Raw genomic sequence first — 18,867 nt, forward strand, 5'->3', positions numbered from 1 at the left:
GCATTAGAAGTCTCTACATGCATAGGCTAAATAGCTGTAGTGAGCTATTTAAATTGATCCTGTTGGAGCTGTCCACTGCAAACAGTTGTTAGTTTTGATAATAAAGCAAATTTGATGTTGGGCTTGAATAATTTTAGGTACAGCTCTAAGTGCAAATACAAGAGCAAACCTAATCTCAATGGAAATCCATATACAGAGCTGTCACCATGCCAGATTTCTATCATAAATTCAGCTTTTTCACTCATCATTTAACACTGTGATACCCTGATGGCTCCAGATGCAGTGCAAATCTCCCTTGTACTGTGTTCTTTCTTAAAACTGGCAGTTAACCATGCTTACAGGCCCTGCATTCAGCTGTACAGCGTAACATCTCGCCTTACTGAAAATCCATCCACTCTCTCAAAAAAACAAAAAACATTCCAACAAGATTAGGAAACTCAATCTGGCTCTATGCTAGATAAGCAACTAGATTATTCCTTTCAGCGTTCTCAGCAGGCGAAAAGAACCTTTTTAACTGTGTGTATTGTCGAGGGGATCAACAACCTTTATATGTTTAGAGGTTTAAGCCCACAACAGATGGTAATGGAAACGGTTATATCATCCATCTCTTGGAGGATTAAAAGTGTAATCTTAATTCCCATTCATGCTGCACATGTTTATGCAATCCAATTTAGCAAAAAGTGCACCTCATTAGATGTCGCAAAACTAAAGACTTTGATGTTGTTCGCCATCATTGAGGACTTGGGTGGGGGAAAAAAAAAGGCAATTTCAGATGACACTGTCGAAGAATGTAAAATTGTGCTGGTATGAACTGTAATTTAGTTGAATCTGCTTAAAAGCGTTTATTTTTAGGGGGTTAAGGTTTGGGGGTTAGGGGATGTGAGAAGATTACCAGTAAAGACATAACCTTTTAATCTGGGTGGTCTCTTCATTAATGGCTTTTACCTTGGTCTCCTGGAGTCATTAAACCACATTGTGTTTGAAAAGGGATCCTGAGCCCCACAGAGTCAGATTCTGATACAAATGACATGATACTGACTCATAACAGACTGCCCCACCATGAATTATTCCCTTGACCTGAGACCCGTTCAATCACACCGCACACTTAATTAAGTTAAACCAAGAGCAATAAATAAGACGTACGAGGTGTCAGCTCTGATGCTTGTCCTCATCTGTTGACAAAAGCAGCGGGTCTCCAGTCAGGCCCGGGCAATGAATGAGTCCAATCACGGTGACATACAGCTGAGAACAGGCCTCAAAAATTTATAGGAAATGTGAAAATCATCAGCAGCCCAGAGGCAGCTCAGAATACAGATTTGCTCTGTATGTTGATGATTTACAGCTGCTTTGTGACAAAGAAGCACCAAACAGTGGCGAGATGAACATCACTGGTGCTCTCTCACCAAGGATCATTGCCGTGTCGGCTGCAGCAGAGAAACAGACATCAGAATTCAATCAAGCTGGCCCATCTGTTCACAGATATCAGGAGTGTCATTTGATACAGGCTCGCCATATAGAGGGGAGACCCGAAGTTCACCTTGCAAAAAGTGATGCCGCACAGACAGCGGTCTTAAAAAATATATATGTATGATGCATGAATGTTGTGATGCATCATCTGTGCTACTTCAGAGAGCAGTAATAAAAATGTTTCATCATTACCAATGTTTCATTCAGAGTCCAAAAAAAAAAAAAAAAACAACATAAAAAAAATCTGAGTTGGAAAATATTCATATAAATGTGGTAGCAATTTTCTCAGATATAAAACACACTACTGTAAAAAAAAATCATTAAACAGATAGTAGATACTCCAAATAAATACAACATATATAAGCAAATAAAATAATCTTACCAGCAGTTAAATATTTTAACAGCTTGAAGCAGAAAGCTGTACAACTGCCTGGTAGTTCTAGTTTAAATGTTGCAGTGTGTTAACAGTGTGAACACTGATGGTCAGTGCACGCAACCCTAAGGTACCCCAGATCTCAGTGTGATGGAATTGGAGATGTTTCTTCCAATGCAAGTTGACCGTGGTTTCTCACAAAAAGTTCAGAATCCAGAGGCAAACATCCAGGAGAAGCTTCTCTACTTCGAAAAGATCATATTAGGTGTCGAACTAAATGTACAGGATTCTGGTGTAGGTGTCTTTAATGCCAAGATGAGCGAGTTCTTTGCAGAGAGGTGGATACTGCTTGCTCAGTGGCGCGTAGGAAATGATTAGGAAAAGATTGAGCTGACAAAACGCAAGCTGAGGCATCAAACCTTTAGTGGATAACAGCATCTGATGAATTTCCCAGCAAAGCAAATGTTGAACTAAACTGAGGAATATCAAAGTGATTTATAAAACAGAAAAAAGAAAAGTTGCTAAAGAAAACAAACCTTACAAGCAGTATATATGCTGCTTTAAATGTAGTGGAAGCCTTCAGTAAATTTGTGAACCTGAAATTATATCTTGACTAAAGATGCTGAAGTTTCTAAACTATCCTACAAATGTAGCCATTTTTTATCAGAACCAACATGGCTTCTAATAGTTTGGGGTTTTTTTCAAACTTCCAAAGGATCCCTTGAGAACCAGAGACATATAAACAGACACTGATGAGTAAAATCATGAGTGAACTTACAAGCAACATGAAGACTGGCCTCTCTGCTGATGATTGTGCCAAACGAGTTTGATGCGAAGCACTGATAGATGCCCACATCTTCGTCTTTATTCAGATTGGTGATGTGTAAGTTCCCACCCATGAGGGAGAAACGTGATCCCGGCATGGGCAGGATGAAGGAGTCATTTAGCATCCACCTGTGAATGACAGCACATGACAGACAGCAGTCACACATTTAACTGTTCATCTCTGGCTCTGATTTAGTACTCTCTCTGTGCAATGTGTTGCAAAGAGTCTGATCAGTAATAACTCAGTAGAAAGGAGTGTCTCAAAAGTATTCAACAAATATATCGAACAGCTCATCATTACAATCAGGGCAATAAATTATAAATGTCAAAATATGTTTTATTTATCACTCTAATATTAACTAAACCCATAAAAATGCTTTTCTTAAATACACATGGCCACAGTCTCATCAATGCTCACTGTATTTTTAAAGACCTCATTTTGTTGCGAAAAGTAGAAGAGAAGAAATGTAATCTGAGAAATAGACTGACATACTGAAGGTTTGTGACCCTTTTAAACAAACAAAAAAAAATCAAGATGTAGGTTCATTATAAGAGCAACACTGTCTTAAATCAAGGGTGGGAATCAAGTCTGGTCTCATCTTTCCATAATGTTCAGGCATAAGGCATAATATGAGAACAAAAGGACGCTTTCTAAACCTGCAACCACAATGTCACTGATTATGCCTCTCAGCTGCTGTTTTGGGTCCGAAGTCGTTTTGCCTGCTTGAACTTGACTCAGACAAAAAGCCATGGGATATTAAGATGATATCACAGATTTTAAATGTGTCATGGGAATTATTAAAACCAAGATTTAGATTTATCTGTAAATATTATATATATTTTTTAATTAAATTTCCACAATTCCATTTACTGTGCTTGGCTTACATTGCAAAGAGAGAAGAGCGATGCTGGCAAAGACAACAACCACAAAAAACAAAGTAACAAAAGATGCTCATCTATAAACGAATATGGATTGTCCCTCCTCTTGATGACATTATCGCCACCCTCTTTCAGCTGGTGGGAGTTAAACAAAAACAGGCAGAGGGCCGAGTTGAAGAATAGCGGGAAGAGGAAGACGTATGCAGTGCACCAGACTGGCTAATTAGACTGATTTAGTGATCACAGCTGGAAGTGGTCCAACAACCCCAGATGAGACAAAACTCCAGATGAGACAAAACAAAGGGGGACACAGATCAGTTGGAGTGAAGGCTTTATGTTGCCTTACGATTGCTGGGCCATGGAAGAGAAATAGAAGTGTCCTTGGTGCCCCTGAAATACACCTGCCTGAAGCTGCAGGAGTTTGGAGCCACTCTGGAACTGCAGCAGAATTTTACAAGGATCCAAGAGATTGCAGCTGAAAAAGTAACTAGAGCTAATGGTGAGATTACTCAAATGTCAGATTGATCTGTAGTTTGAATGCTTGAATTGAAACTTGAGAATGATATTGTAGGCACTACATACTGGGATTAAAGCATTAGTTATAAATAATTTGGACAAATTCAGAAACTGAACTTAGAGGGGCAGCACAATATTTACATTTTCTATGTTTTAATTTTTTCAGAACAGTATAAAAGAAACTACTTGAGTGCTTCAATTTCATTTTTACTGTTAGTTTCTGCACATTAATCATAAAACTGAGGATCTGTAAACCACATTAACAGTTGCATTTACATTGTGATGCTCAAATTCAGCCTGTTGCACATTAAATGCCAACTTTTAAATTCAGTCTTTAATTATACTGACAGGAAAACAACAGCTACCTAGTCGAATGCGATGGATAATACTTTAATAGGTTACGCAGATATTTATTTATATTTTGTCAGAATTCTTAATTCGTCATTGCCATTGTTCTGGCAAAAGAAATCATTAATCTTTAATCATTATTTTTTCTGTACCAGCATGGCCCACCTCATTCGCATCATGCAGTATTGTTGCTGATCGTCACATCTCATCACATATTTAAGTGTTTTTACTTGAAATAAGCATTTTAATTCATTATCATTTATTTTTTAAGGAGAAAAGGCAATCCAAATTAACCTAGATCTACGTGAAAAAATAGTTACCAGTATTACTATTGTTTGCAGAAATTCGACCATACTGTAGAGTTTTCCAGTGTGAACATCCTGTTTACAGTTACACCATGGTATGCCAATTCAATTTAACTCTAGACTTTGATTAGCCCACTCCAAATCATTAATTTTCTTCTCTTTTTTTAACCATATAGAGGTGGTCTTGATGGTGTTCTGTGAATAATTGCAAACCAATGCTCCATAACCAAAGACTGAATTTAGATTACAAACTAAGAGCTGCATGTTTTCATTCAGTTTTTGTTTCTGATAGAGAGCAGAACGCATGGTTCCATCAATTCTCCAACAAGTCATCCGGGTTTTGAAGAATCAGAGTACTCCCAAATTATCACATTACCATGGTGCGTTCTGACTCAGCATGTCTGTGGTCATTTTTTATTTTACTAGCCAATAGTAGTATGTATCACAGAAAGCTCTAGGTAAACTCTGTAGATCAATGCCTCACTGCCATTGTAAATATGCAAAACAGCAGTAACTAAGGGGGGGAATTGAATTAGTCATTCCTTTATTAACCATCACTGAGAGTGAATCTAAGCTCTGCAGGCGGAAAGCCATTGTGAACCATATGGTACACAAATCCCCACTTTTCCTCAAGCAATAAATCCAATCTCCACAGGCCGTTAGTGCAAATGTTGCACTTGGTAGCCTTGAGGAATTACCTGAAGCCTCCATGTAACAACAAACACGATGCATGCATGAAGCCGTGTCTGCAGGCATTACCTGTAGAAGGGCGGTGGGTGTCCTTGGGCCTCACAGCTAAACACCACCTCTCTCCGATTCTCGCCAGGCTGAATGGGAAACACCACACTGCCTGGTTGCTTAGTGAATACGGGCCTTAGCAGGACTCCGCTTCCTGGGTGGAGAACAGACAAAGACTACGTAAGATTTGATTTCCAGCTGAGTTTGAAAAAGCACTGCAAACATCTCTCTGTTTGCAGACATTGGGTGTTTAGTGAGGAAAAATGAGGAGAAAAGGGTTTGAAGAGGAAAAGTTTGACTAACAATGCAGCAAGTTGACAACTGGTTCGTTAGGCACTGGGTACAAAATATTAATATTGAATAATTGTTCCACATTGTGAACCAACCTGTGGATTTTGACCCTTTACTTCTTTTTGGTTTATCTTTTAAGTTTATTTGCATAGCACATTTCATCAACAAGGCAGTTCAAGATGCTTTACATCATGAAAACACAAAAGTACAATTATTATTATTGTTATTTATTATTATTTAATCTAAGGAACAGGGTCACTTGGACACCACAAGCCTTATACCCTGTGAGTGGTGTGGAGGGGGTCATTTTTACAAGTTTTTTTTTTGTGTGTGTGTGTGTGTGTGGTTTCGGGAACTGTCGCCCTTATGGGAAGACGTCTTACTTCTCTACCGTCCGACCGTGACATCTGCCGCACTCTTCCTGAGTGTCGCTAAGACCACGGGAAGATTCATTAAAATAATCTCCTTTTTTAGACAAAATCAAACATTTATCTCAAAAACATTATTTCTCAACTTCAAACATATCTTTGTCACCTTTCATGATGTATTCTTTACCACTTCTCAGCGGTAGCGTAGTTGCAGAAAAGTCTAACAATTTTAAGCAACCCAGTATTATACTATATTGAAAAAACCAAAGTCAGAGCACTCAAAATTAAAGCAAGAGAAATAAACATTGCAATCCCATTTCAAGCTGCTATGTTCTTTACAGTGAGCATGGTGTAGATATATATATATATATATATATATATATATATATATATATATATATAGGTTAATCCAATTTAGCTCATAAATCCAAAATCTGACCCAGATTATCTCCAGTGTTATATATACTCCTGTGTAGAATCAACCCAATGCTGAGGTCATCATCAAGCAGAAGAGAACACAGCACCAAAGATACAACATGTCTATTTTACCAGATAAAAAAAATTACTAAAATCACTAAATGGTTGCTCTGATGAGCATTTGTTAGGGCTACAATCAATTTTAATGTATTAAAAATTTATTGCAATTAATCACACTTTTTTACACACAAACTTTCCGTCTTTGTATTTGAGCGTCTGTGGTGTGCCCCGGAAATCTGATGCAGAACTGACATGCACAAACAACAGCACTGAACACTAAAACCTCCATGATCTTTTAGATACTCACTGACCAGTTCTAAATTCAAAGTGAGAAGTATCCAGACATCTCAAAAACCTGCACATAAAGATAGGCCAGTCCAATTTAGATTTTTGAAGTGATCTTTGGGCAAGCAGAACTGCTGTTGTTGCCAAGATGACTATCTCTCCAGCCAACAGAGACTAAAGTGCCAGCACCTCTTCTCACAGAACTTAGGTGCTGATTTATTGTTCAATCCTTTAACCTCAGTCACAACTTGCTGTATGCCCAGGAGGCTTCCAAAATTGTGACTTCCTTTTTTTCTCCTTTCAAACTCTTTACACTTAAAGTTACATATTAGACACGTTAGGCTATTCAAGTAAGACTGGAAGTAATCAGGTGTCTCTTGACACCTGAGAACCAAGTGGGTTCTTCATAACCTAAAGCTTTATTTCATATAAAAGAAGCTCTCAGTCCATTCTTATATTTAGTTAATAAGAAGGATGGAGTCTATTGCAACATCAATCAGAAATATCAGAGGGGAAAAATATCATCTGTAATATTTTTAAAGTTTAACTCTATATTTTTTTAAGTTACAACTTATTTTAACTGTATTTTAATCACAGAATTGTGGACAAATTTGCTCTTCTATTTCAGTGCAGTTATAACTCCTTTGAAACATAAGCTTCATTGCAAATTTAGAGTACATTAATGCAGTCTAATGTAGGTGGTTGTTGCTACAATTTCTACTAATTTCTAAAATCTACCAAATCTTCAAAGCACCAGAATAGCCAACTGGTAACTAGGAAACTGTAACATAAAGATCTAATTATAAAATTGTTGTTAAAAAGTTTTATAGAAGTATTTTCACAGACAATTCAAATTTATAACCCACAAGCATACAACCCAATTTTTGCAGGTCATGCACAAATGCCAGAGAGCAGTGGGCAGGATTTCAACTTTTTTTTTTTTTCTCCATGCTTTTGAATACAATTAAATTTAGCTGTGTGCCTGACGGTCAGCTTCTGGATTATACAAATAAATGCATGTGCACACACTGTGTAAGAGTTGCCCAAGGAGAAGTCAACAAATAAAAGCTATCCTTTCTGAAAAAGGAATTAATTTGGATTAGTTAGAGAGTTTTTACATTCATTAAATAGCCCAATAGTAGAAATATTCAACAGTTAGAGAAAGTCATGTGTATGAGAGGCAGATATCATTTTCAAGTCTCAGGGGTGTAAGGGTGTCTGTCTTTCACCTCAAAACTCAGAGTAACTCTTTTTATCTGTGATGATGTCTGAGAAGGAGCCCTGAAAAAAGATTATTTCTCTCCACGAGGACAAATGGGGGAAAAAAAATATAAAAATAAGTATCCACCTAATTATCGTCGTCTGTCATACAAAGCGTTTTCCTTGAAGCTGCAATAAGAAGTGACAGATCACCAGAAGAGAGTTCCTCTGCAGGCGATACACCTGCTATGCAAAAGCCTAAGGGGGGAGATAAAGCCTGTGGCAATTATGAGCTGGATCACAAGTGTGTCATTGTAAACTGAGAAATTATTTCATTTTAACAAAAAAACCTTCATCACTGATGGAGGGAAGTACAAATTTAGCCATTCTGTTTTAATTTTCATTGGAGATGGATTGAGAAATTGGCTAAGGACAGGAGTCTGATCGTTTTCAGCTCAATCTGTCCTGATCAGTGATTTGATAGTTGAAAACTTCATTATCTGATAATTGTCTGGTCAGCACTATATGCAAAAACCTACAAGGTTACAATGACAACACTCATCTCCGTGGAGTTCTCTGTGATTAAGGAAAGATTTGTAAAGTTAGCTACTTACAGCAATAGTAAGTTGATTAAAATAAAATCAAGGGAAACTCAGATGAAGCTAATGAAGAATGCATGATTAAACTATTTGCTATAACATGTTGAGACCCCTCAGCAGTTCATTTCAGCTTTAAGAGAGTAAGAGAAAGACAAACTTTCAGTTGATAACAGGAAGGCTGAACTGAATACAGCAAAGCTGTTTTGAGGGTTCAACCTTTGTGTGTTTTCGGAACCTCTACCATTAAAAAATGTTGGTAACTGATTCATTTATGTATTTTTTTATAATGGTTCGAAGTTGCTATCAATGCATCTCTACATGTTATAGTTAATGGCTACAGAGTTGTGACAAAGATCAAGGCAAAGAAATCCATAATATGGGTTTACATAAATCTAAGGTTATCAGATAATTAGATTGGAAGTAAAAGTACTGCACTATTTTTTTTATTTGTGGGCTTTTTTAAAAACAAATTTTACTATGATGGACATACAGTATATGAGAAAAAAATGTATTCTGAAAAAAAAAGTGGAAAAATTTGAAAACAGAACTCCAACTTTGACAATTGCAATTTAACTCAAAACCAACACTGCTTCTTTGCACGACTTCAGGCGTAGTAAAATATGTCTACCATGAAATTAAACAACCACAAAGAATAAATACAACATACTGTGCAAATAAACTTAATAAACTTAGTAATATTTAAACCATTTATAACAACAAAAATGTATCACTTAATGCCTGTTAATTTTAATATCAAATGTTTAATTTTATATCCAGGTATTTTGATGATCCTATTTGTTTTTTCATTCTGTTAATAAAATAATTGTGGATTTGAACTTATCTTAACAAATATAATATTTCCTTGTTGTCTTTTATATATACTATCTAACACATGTTTTCATTTTCAATTTCTTTACAGGTCTTTGATCTAAAAGACTTTTGGTTTTGTAATTTGTGGTAATTTTCTACTTTTTATCGTGTCCATGAAGTCTTATTGCATACTGTTTTTTTTTTTTTTTTTGAATCTTCAGTTCTGTACATCAGTTCATCATCTGCTCATTTATTCCTTGCCGTTCCTTTCCCAACTACCATGTCTGTTTATTCCTGGACTCGTACTCTCTGTGTGCCTTCTTGGTTTGTTCCCTGCTGTTTTCTCTCCTTTCATCTTACCTCTAGTTTTTCCATTGTAAGCTCATACATAACTTAGTTTTCTTTTCTCTCTAAATGATCCTGACAACCTCCTCCCAGTGTTTTGGTCAAATTGTGTCATCTTAGTTACTGTGTCACATCATCTCTGAATTTTATGATACAGAAACAAGAAGGGACTCCACAATCAACAAGGGAATCCACAATCAGGTATTAGCAGTGCTGGGAATATCTGCTAATACCAAATAAGAAATTTTTCTACTTTCCAAAATTAATTTTTACAAAATGACACTGAATTGGAGTGATCTGGAACCCTCCGTTGGTTGACGGCACAATGCCACAGGCCGGAAGTGCAGGTCTTTGTGAAATCGTGTTTGAAGAGGGAAGAAAAGGCTAACTCTACCCTTATCTGTCCCCTGCTGCCAGATGGTGATATGTGCGTGCGTTCCAAGGCTCATCGGACAACAAGACTCGGCAGCGAAGCAAGTTGTAGGAAGAGCGAGCTGTTTTAGAGGTCGAAATAAAAACTAATCTCAAATTCAATACCAGCTGACAGCAGATGGATTCCTTTAGCTTACCTTAGCATGAATAAACAAGCCCACGAGGAGTCAGCTGAGGGGGAGGTACAGACCACTTTTGAGACCCTGAATCAATTCGCTTCAGCTTAAGGTTTTAGACATCAAATGAAAAAAGACAGTTTTGCCTTTTAAAGCATCTTTCTGCTCTGTCTAGTCCCGATAAGATACACACTGAAGGTTTCTTATTTGGTAGCACCAAACATTAATGTGGGAGCATACCCAGTGTCCTGGCTGTTTCAAAAAAAGAAGGTTTAGATTTATCTGAACTCTTGATGCATTTGTGCAACTTGCTTTGCAAATTGACAGCAAACATTTCAGCACAGAAATTGAGGGAGAAGATCGCTGCATTTTTATAATTGCAGCAATCTGCAATTATAAAAATTGCAATCTGCAATCTGTAAATTATTTTGCAGATCGCCGATTGTTTGATGGATACAAAACTATCGCATGCAGGACTGGGCTTGCCCAAGCAATAGAAAACACTAACTATTCCCCTTGACAATCAGCTGGGATGTCAGAAACAGTACAAAGCTGCTTACTAAATTTATGCCACCTGCTTTTAGCTACACGGTTATTAGGAAGAAATATGTGAGATACTTAAAGCCAATATCCAATCATGTTCTACTGTTCTTGCTAATCAAAGCTATTGCTTCCCAACTGCAATAACAGGCTTTGCATCAGTAATATATAGTGCAATGACCATTGGGGAAACAGAAGTGATTCCACCCACTTCCCTTTATAGGAACAGCAAATGAAAGCAATTTTTATAGTTCTCTGTGCAAAATGGCTTTATAAACCACAGAGCAGATTTGCTTGTGCAAATAACATTTATCATCTAGTTGCATTACAGCCAGAATACGTAAATACAGATGTGATGTTCATAAAAATCAAATACAAAATAAAAATGTATTGTCTAAATTTATTTTCACAAATATAATTTTAAAAAATGCATTTTGCCCTTTGTTCATTATATACTACAAAAACTAATAAAAGGTCCAAAATACCTTTTTTTTTTTATTATACGGTGATATTAAAATCAAATAATTTTTTTCCCCCTAAGTGTACCAGGGCTTGGGTACTTTTATGTGCTGAGACACTATAAGGAAATGAGTTTTACATATTTGCTTCATTTTTGTACTCTTTATGTTATTTTACATTTTGAGAGTTGTGCTGTGGAAACAAGAGCAAAGTGATGTTTGGCATTTTGCTAGAGCTAAGCAAAATGTATGCCCTTTTTCTTTTTGTTGTTGCTTTTCCATTGATAAAAACTTACTTATTTTCATTTTAGTCTTTAAAAACATCCAATAATATATATCACAGAAAAATATAACTGAGAATAAAACAGTATCACTGTTTTAGGTGATTAAGTGGTTACATAAATTCACACACAAAAAAAATAGAAAAGTGCATCATAGCGCATCATCTGTTCACACATATCTGTACTTGCTAAAGAAAAAAAAAAGAGTTTGAAGTGTCAAACTCCCAAATTTCTCTTGCTTTAGATTCACAGCCATTTCTTAATGAAATGCATACATATTACTGAGGCCAACACGATGCGACACAGAAATAACATAATTTTTAAATTAGACTGTGATATATTTGGCTTACTGTTGTTTCACTCTGTGTGAACAGCAATGTTTTCCTACACTGAACTCAAGAATGAAATTCTGGACGTTGAATGAACCATCTTGCTTGACTCCCATGCTTTCTTGATCCTTATCTCTCAAGCATATTTTTTCCCATGGTATATGATATGATCTTAGTGTACAGTCTGTATTGAAAAATTGCCTAGTAGTCTGCACAATAATCAAATGAGCAGGCTTCATTCATCTTTATCTTTATTAGCACAAAAAAGAAGCTCATTAGCTGGTGTTGGGAATATGTTTAAAGAAATCTGCTTTGAAAATAGTGTTGGAAAAAGATGACGAAGGAATTTATTCTCCAGTAAATGTCCATTGATGGGTCTTTATGCTTCCAAAACCACTGATGAGGTCTTTAAATGTCTTTTTTGTTGTTAATTGTCTCTTAATAGAAATAATTACAAGGCTGTTTGGTCTACTCTCATAGGGAATATATTAAGTTTTGATAACACTTTATCACAATATTATGCTGGTGCCAAAAGGTTAAATGTATATGTATATGTTTGCTATTCAGTAAACCATTTGGTATGCAAGACCACATGCTTTCGTGTTTTATTTCTTACTATTTTTTTTAATAATCTCATGATGAGTGGGAACCTTCCTGATGCATGGCACTGATGAGTTTGTTTTCTTGTTAAAGTTTAGAAACTTAAGTTTCTAAAAGGTATTGACTGATTCAAATGCACCAACAGTATGTCATTTTTTGATTACAGTCTATGATATTCATCCCTCTTTCTGACAATAAAGTAAAAAAAAAAATCATCTCCATTTGACCATTTAGCACCTCTGTCAAATGACAGCATCTCTTTTTCCATTAGCACTACGACTCCTGTAGTCTGTTGCGTTGAGTTTCACATTCCTGATATTACAGGATATTCATTGCTACGGAATGTGTCATGATTAATCACCGGGAAAGGGCTGAAACATCTACAAAGTTGAACTGCTTTTATTGCCACCTCCACAACTTCTCGGTGTCGAATGATTGGCGGAAATTACTCTGATGTTGATGAATAAAGCGGAAACTTGCTGCCTTCACTCTGAAAGCACTGCTGCTGATATTAGCTCAGACTGTGTATTTTTTCTCTTTTTTACTTCAGATTCTTGTCAAAGAAATGAGTAATTTCTCTCTGTGCTTTCATTTGAAAGCCTGATTTCCCCTTTAAGGGAAAAGACATGACTTTTGCCTTCATCCAGCACCACTGCCTTTTGGATCACTTTTATCTGACTCATCCGGGTGCACAGGGATATGGGCCTCAGAGAACATTTTGCATAAACATGTTTGTTAATACAAAATTCACTCGCTCAGCCACTTAAAATAGCCCAGATGAATTTATTTCTGTCATTATTTCATTAGAATTTTATGAAAATCAACAAACACACCAAAAAAAACACTCTAACTTCGCTCAGTGTTTCACTATGGGAATAGGTTCTGCAGGATGTCTGATATAATTTAGTTTATGCAAAAATTAACTTATTTAAAAATTCTTCACATCTGCCAAAAACAGTTGAGTTAAATCCATCATCAAGAAATGGAAGGAATGTCACGTGGAAATCTGCCTTGATCAGGCCGTCTTCGCAGTGACCCCATAAGAAGGAGACCAGTGAGAGAGGAGATCTCTGACCACATCGCAGGAGTTACAGGCTTCAGCAACCAAGATGGGAGAGAGAGACTCTGCAGACAATTGTTGCCCAGGTTCTTCTCCTGTAAAAGCTTTATGGGAAAGTGGCTATGAGGAAGCCACTGTTGGAAGAAAACTCAGATAAAACCTTGACTAGAGTTTGCCAAAAGGCTCCATGGTCAAGTGTAAAAAAAATGAAGCTTTTTGGCCTTCAGACATGTTGCTATGTTTGGCAGACATCAACCACTGAACATCACCACAAACACACCATTCCTACTGAGAAGCATGGTGGTGACAGCATCATGCTGTGGGGATGCCAGCAGGCCCTGGAAGGCTTATGAAGGAAGAGAGTCAAATGAAAGCTGCAAATAAAGCTGCAAATATAGGGGGAATCCTAGGACAGTTTGTTTCCATCTGCAAGAGAACTATGGCTTTAAACAAGACAACGACCCGAAGCATCCAGCTAAAGCTGCACAAGAAATGATTACAAGGCAACAAAGTGGCTGATGCAGAGCAGCCCCACACAACCTGACAACACTTGAACAGTTTTCAAAAAATAATGCTGGTAAATTAATTGTAGTGTCTAGATGTGCAAGTCTATTTGAGACCTATCTACACAGATCCGCGCTGTGATTGCAGGCAAAGGTGCATCTACTAAATACTGACTTGAAGTGGCTGAAAAGTTAGTTAATCACGTATTTTGTGTTTCATATTTTTAATTAATTGTCGTTATGTTGCATAAAACAGTTTTTATTTTGACATTAAAAAGGATTTATTTATACTGTTTTTTACCCAAAAAGCCACATTTTATTGATCATGACTGATCTGCAAAAGCAAGAAAAAAAAGAGAAAAATATCAAATTTGGTGAGCAGTTTTTATAGGCACTGTACCCACTGTGTGAGAGAGAAAAGGTTAAACAGATAACAGTAAGGGTGAACAGAGTACAGCATTTTGTTCTATTTTATCCTTTCACGGTCTCAACCTTGACATGGAACATGCTGGATTTGAAAATGTTCACAGTGTTTTGGAAATTTGTGAGTGAAAATCAAGATCTGCATCCTCTAGAAGATCCACAGTTGCATATGCTAAGAATGAATGAATAACGCTGGCACTATACGTTACAAAACTGCAACTCTTGCCGTAGATTTATGTCTACTTATAAGATCGATAATGAAGGGTTAAGTGGACTTGTCTTGCATGTGTTCACATTCTTGTCAGGTGTATGTATAGTATAAATATCAATTCACAAAATGGACTGAGAGAAAGAGGAACCTTGAATGCAATGAGGCCCAGAACGTAATCGCAGTCATCTCTCTCTTCTCAGTCACTGTAGGTGGCTTAAGCCCAATATTTGATCCGAGAATAGACGCTGATACTAATGTTTGATTGGATGGGGTCCATCTCTGCAGTGCATGCAAGTTTTACTCTCCTACTTGGCTGGAATCACTCCTAACTCAACACACTTTTGGTCTAAATGATATTTGAGTGTCAGTTTATTTAATTTTAATCAGGAATTTCCAATAATATTGTCATTCCACTGAAATAAGTGACATGTATGCAACACCAAAACACCGAAAGGTTTTCAATCATATAAATGAGTTGTTTTCATTTTCATGGAAGCTAGAATAATATCTCAAAACACCTCAGCTCTGTCAGCTGTGATTCCCTTTTTTCTCTGACTCAAAAAAAATCACTCCATCACATATTAGTAGTTTCACATAACCATCTAATTATATCAGTCAACTTCTCAGCTTTCGTGTTCTTAAGATTTTTGTTACCGCATATCAAATCGCAGCATAAATAAATTATACCCATTTCAGTAAATGTGAACCTTTTCTCTTCCAGTGTTATTTATTCAGAGAGAAGAAAACTTTTGATTGCTGTTAAGAGCCTCACCTGCAATCCTGGGTAATATGTTTATGTTTTTGATTCCAATTTTGCCAGCTAAATTGTACCCTTATGTGATTTCTTCCAATTATTTTAGCCAACCGCTCGAAAATAGCATTTAAATCAATATCTTTCATTACAAGAAGGTTGAATACAAAGTGTCCTATATTGCTTTTACAGACTTTGCTCTATGCTTAAGATCATATGCCTGACATCTACAACGTTATAAGGAGTTACTCAAATGGAAATTCAAACTTGAAATTTGAACTTGCAAAATTATTCACACCAACTGGGCTTACAGCCACAAACTGAATCCAAAAGTTGGCATTCTGCCATTTTTACACTGATGAAATGTGCGGCGAAAATATTCGCGTATTTTATCTCGTCGTAAATACAGCTGTTTTTTAAAGACCTCTGGGGTCGGTTGAAAAACATAGTAAATAAGGACCATCATGGAGACAAAGTAACACCAGAGAGGTCGGGGATCCAATTTTGGAAAACCTTAAATCAAGGTTAGGATATAAAATCAATAACCCATGTTCTGGAGATGGAAAGTACAATTTCTGAGCTACCAAGATATGACTATCATTAATCAGAAAAGCAGCCAAGAGGCCCGTAGAAAAAGTGGAGCAGCTGCAGAGATCAACAGTTCAGGTAGAGAATTTGTTGACCAGACGACTGTTATGCAGTATGGATATTTTGGCAAAGTCCAGTCTTACATCTAATTGAGAATCTATGGCAAGAGTTGAAAATCAATGTTGCTGTCCATCCACTCTGACTGACATCAGCTGCTTTGCACGGACAAATGCTCAAACATTTAATAGCTATGCTCCTAAAGACGTGCAGCAAATGCTATTTGAACAGTATTGACCAAAGAATAAAAAGCTTTGTAGATTTTTTTATTTGCAAAATGTTTTTAAAACCTTGTATCGATTTCCCTCCACTTCACAGTTGCACACAACTTTGTGTTGCTCTGCCATATAAAATCACAACAAAGCCCAATAAGGTTTTGTAAGTGGTCAGAAAGGGCAAGGGTTATAAATACTTCTGCAAGGTGCCACAAAATAATCTCACATTTTCATGCATAATTTCTTTGCCATAGATGTTTGCAGATTAGTGTCTTATTTTTCCAAATCCAAACAATAGATTCAGGGCTGGAAGAAAGCAGCCTGTTTGCAGGTTAGTGATGCAGCATCTGTGGCTACAAACAGCATCCTCCCCTTTGTCCCAGTGCCATCTTGCTCTACTCACTCATTCACACACATAGTAGACACCCCTGCCTCAGGCTGTTCAGACCCTCAGAGAGGAATAAGAGAAGAGGTGGTTAACTTTACATGAACTCGCTTTGGGAATGGTTTCCCCTCAACTCGAATGCCCTCCCACACAGCCAATGCCCACTGTCTGCAAAAAAAAGAAAAAAAGAACAACACCTCAGTCTGCGCATAAATAACCTAAACCCAAGTTAAAAATCCTGACACGGTGGCCCTTCGCAAAATGTACATGGTAAAACATTTGACCTGTTTCAGAATTTTTTTCCTTCTGCTGCAGACAGAGGCTTCAGACGTCTGGGGTTATACTGCGACACACTTCCTTGTAAGTAGAGCACATGTAATGGAAGCCCACACTGAATATTAATGCTCAGTAACTATGTGTTTCTGCTGAGCGCCAGCCTCAAGAGCAAGACAAGGACTGGGCAGCACAATGCTTTGCAGAAACAATTTATCCTCTGTTCCACTGTCAAGCACCAAATTGCTGTAAATTGATAACCAAGGCATTGATTTGTGCCACTAATGACTGCAAGATTAGATTTTGTGGCCTAACACAGAAAGCAGGTGTGAATAGCCTTATGGAAGCAGTTTTTTTTTTTCTGAAACAAAAACACGCAGGTTTAAGGTATGTTTTGATCAACATCCAGCGTCTGTGTAGTTAAAATAATCGCTAAGCAGGATAAACCTGCTGATTTAGAATAGTAGTGTAGATCATAATCCAGCAGGCAGCAATTCTCAGAGGAAAGCCTCATCAGACATCTAGTGATGTGTTCAGATTTAGCGATAAACTGTGCTAATTGCCACATATGCAGATTTAGGTGTCCTCATGCTCTGCAGTTTTAAGGAAAAAGAACGTATACAAAGCAAGCCAGTCACCAGCTCTCACATGCACACAGAGTAATTATTTTTCAGTCCCAGCCACGAGGAGGAGTCGCTGATTTTGAACGAGGCAACATAAAAAGATAAGTATTTCCTTCAAGACACTTTGCTCATGCAGAAAAGCTCTTCTTCATCTCGTTCTCAACTCCAGGAGCTGGCGGTCTGAGGAGAACTCGTGTTTGACCCCGAACAGCTTCTAAAGGGAGGAAAATTAGGTCTCTCATTAAAACCCAGATCAATGACAAGAGTTCTGTACCACGACCAGTACAGTCTCAATTAGGAAAACAATTGAGGCGCTCTTTAGAATTAATAACTGCACAATCCACTGCTGCATGGTGGTTGTCTCTCAGATACGGAGACTGGGCAGCTTTGCAATTCAGCAGAACTGACCTTCTAAAAAGGAGAGTTTTTTTTTTTTTTTTCCAAGTCTCACACTTTAAGGGTGTTAACCTTTTTCAAAGTCTTTAATTGTTTATTCTTGCTTTCATCGGGTTTTTTTTGTAGAAATCAAATATTTCTTCTTTTATATAAATTGCATTGCCTTGCAAAAGAATTCCCACCTCTTGATTTTTGATGTAGTTGACAAACAGAAAGTGGAACATAACTGTGAAGTGGAAGGAAAATTATTTATCTCGTTTTCTAAATCTCGTATTCACAATCAGATTTTTATTTGAACACATTTTTCAAATAAAAATCTGAAAAGTGTGTTGTCCATTGATACTGTGGTTCCTTTACTCTCACTGCCCTTAAATAAAATCCACTGCAATAAACTACCTTCATAAGTCACTTAATATATGTATATGATCTAAGAGAGTTAATTATTAATGAAAGTTTGTGGTCGTAATGTGACAAATTGTGAAGACTTTCTATCCCGAGGTTTTGCAAGTGTCCACAAAACAACAGGACAAATGGTGTGTTTGGGAGGCTTACCTGTCAGATACTCCACCAATGACAGCAGCACTATGAGTTTCCATAGCAACTCCATTTTAATGGTCTCAGGTCAGAGCAAGCTCAGATCCAATCACATGTGAATAGAATTCTGGCTTTGTCCTCTCCAGTAATGTTCACTGTTCATCTGTCAGATACAAAAAAAAAGGAGCATTAGTATTAGCGAGTCACAACCAGCGGCCTCATCAACAAGGACAGCAACTTGAATTCCTTGAAATAAGATAAATGTG

General features: G+C 37.0%; 1 protein-coding gene across 1 annotated transcript in view; it reads right to left on the reverse strand.

Annotated features, from left to right (window-relative positions):
* cntn3a.1 (contactin 3a, tandem duplicate 1) overlaps positions 1 to 18,867 on the reverse strand; it is an 89,967-nt gene that overhangs the window by 63,413 nt on the left and 7,687 nt on the right. The window contains 3 exon segments of the mRNA XM_032572142.1: positions 2,619 to 2,794; positions 5,473 to 5,605; positions 18,620 to 18,764. Coding sequence (XP_032428033.1) covers positions 2,619 to 2,696 — 78 coding nt within the window. The 5' untranslated portion in view covers positions 2,697 to 2,794; positions 5,473 to 5,605; positions 18,620 to 18,764.

The sequence above is a fragment of the Xiphophorus hellerii genome, chromosome 1 (genome assembly GCF_003331165.1).
Source record: "Xiphophorus hellerii strain 12219 chromosome 1, Xiphophorus_hellerii-4.1, whole genome shotgun sequence".
Taxonomy (NCBI): Eukaryota; Metazoa; Chordata; class Actinopteri; order Cyprinodontiformes; family Poeciliidae; genus Xiphophorus; species Xiphophorus hellerii.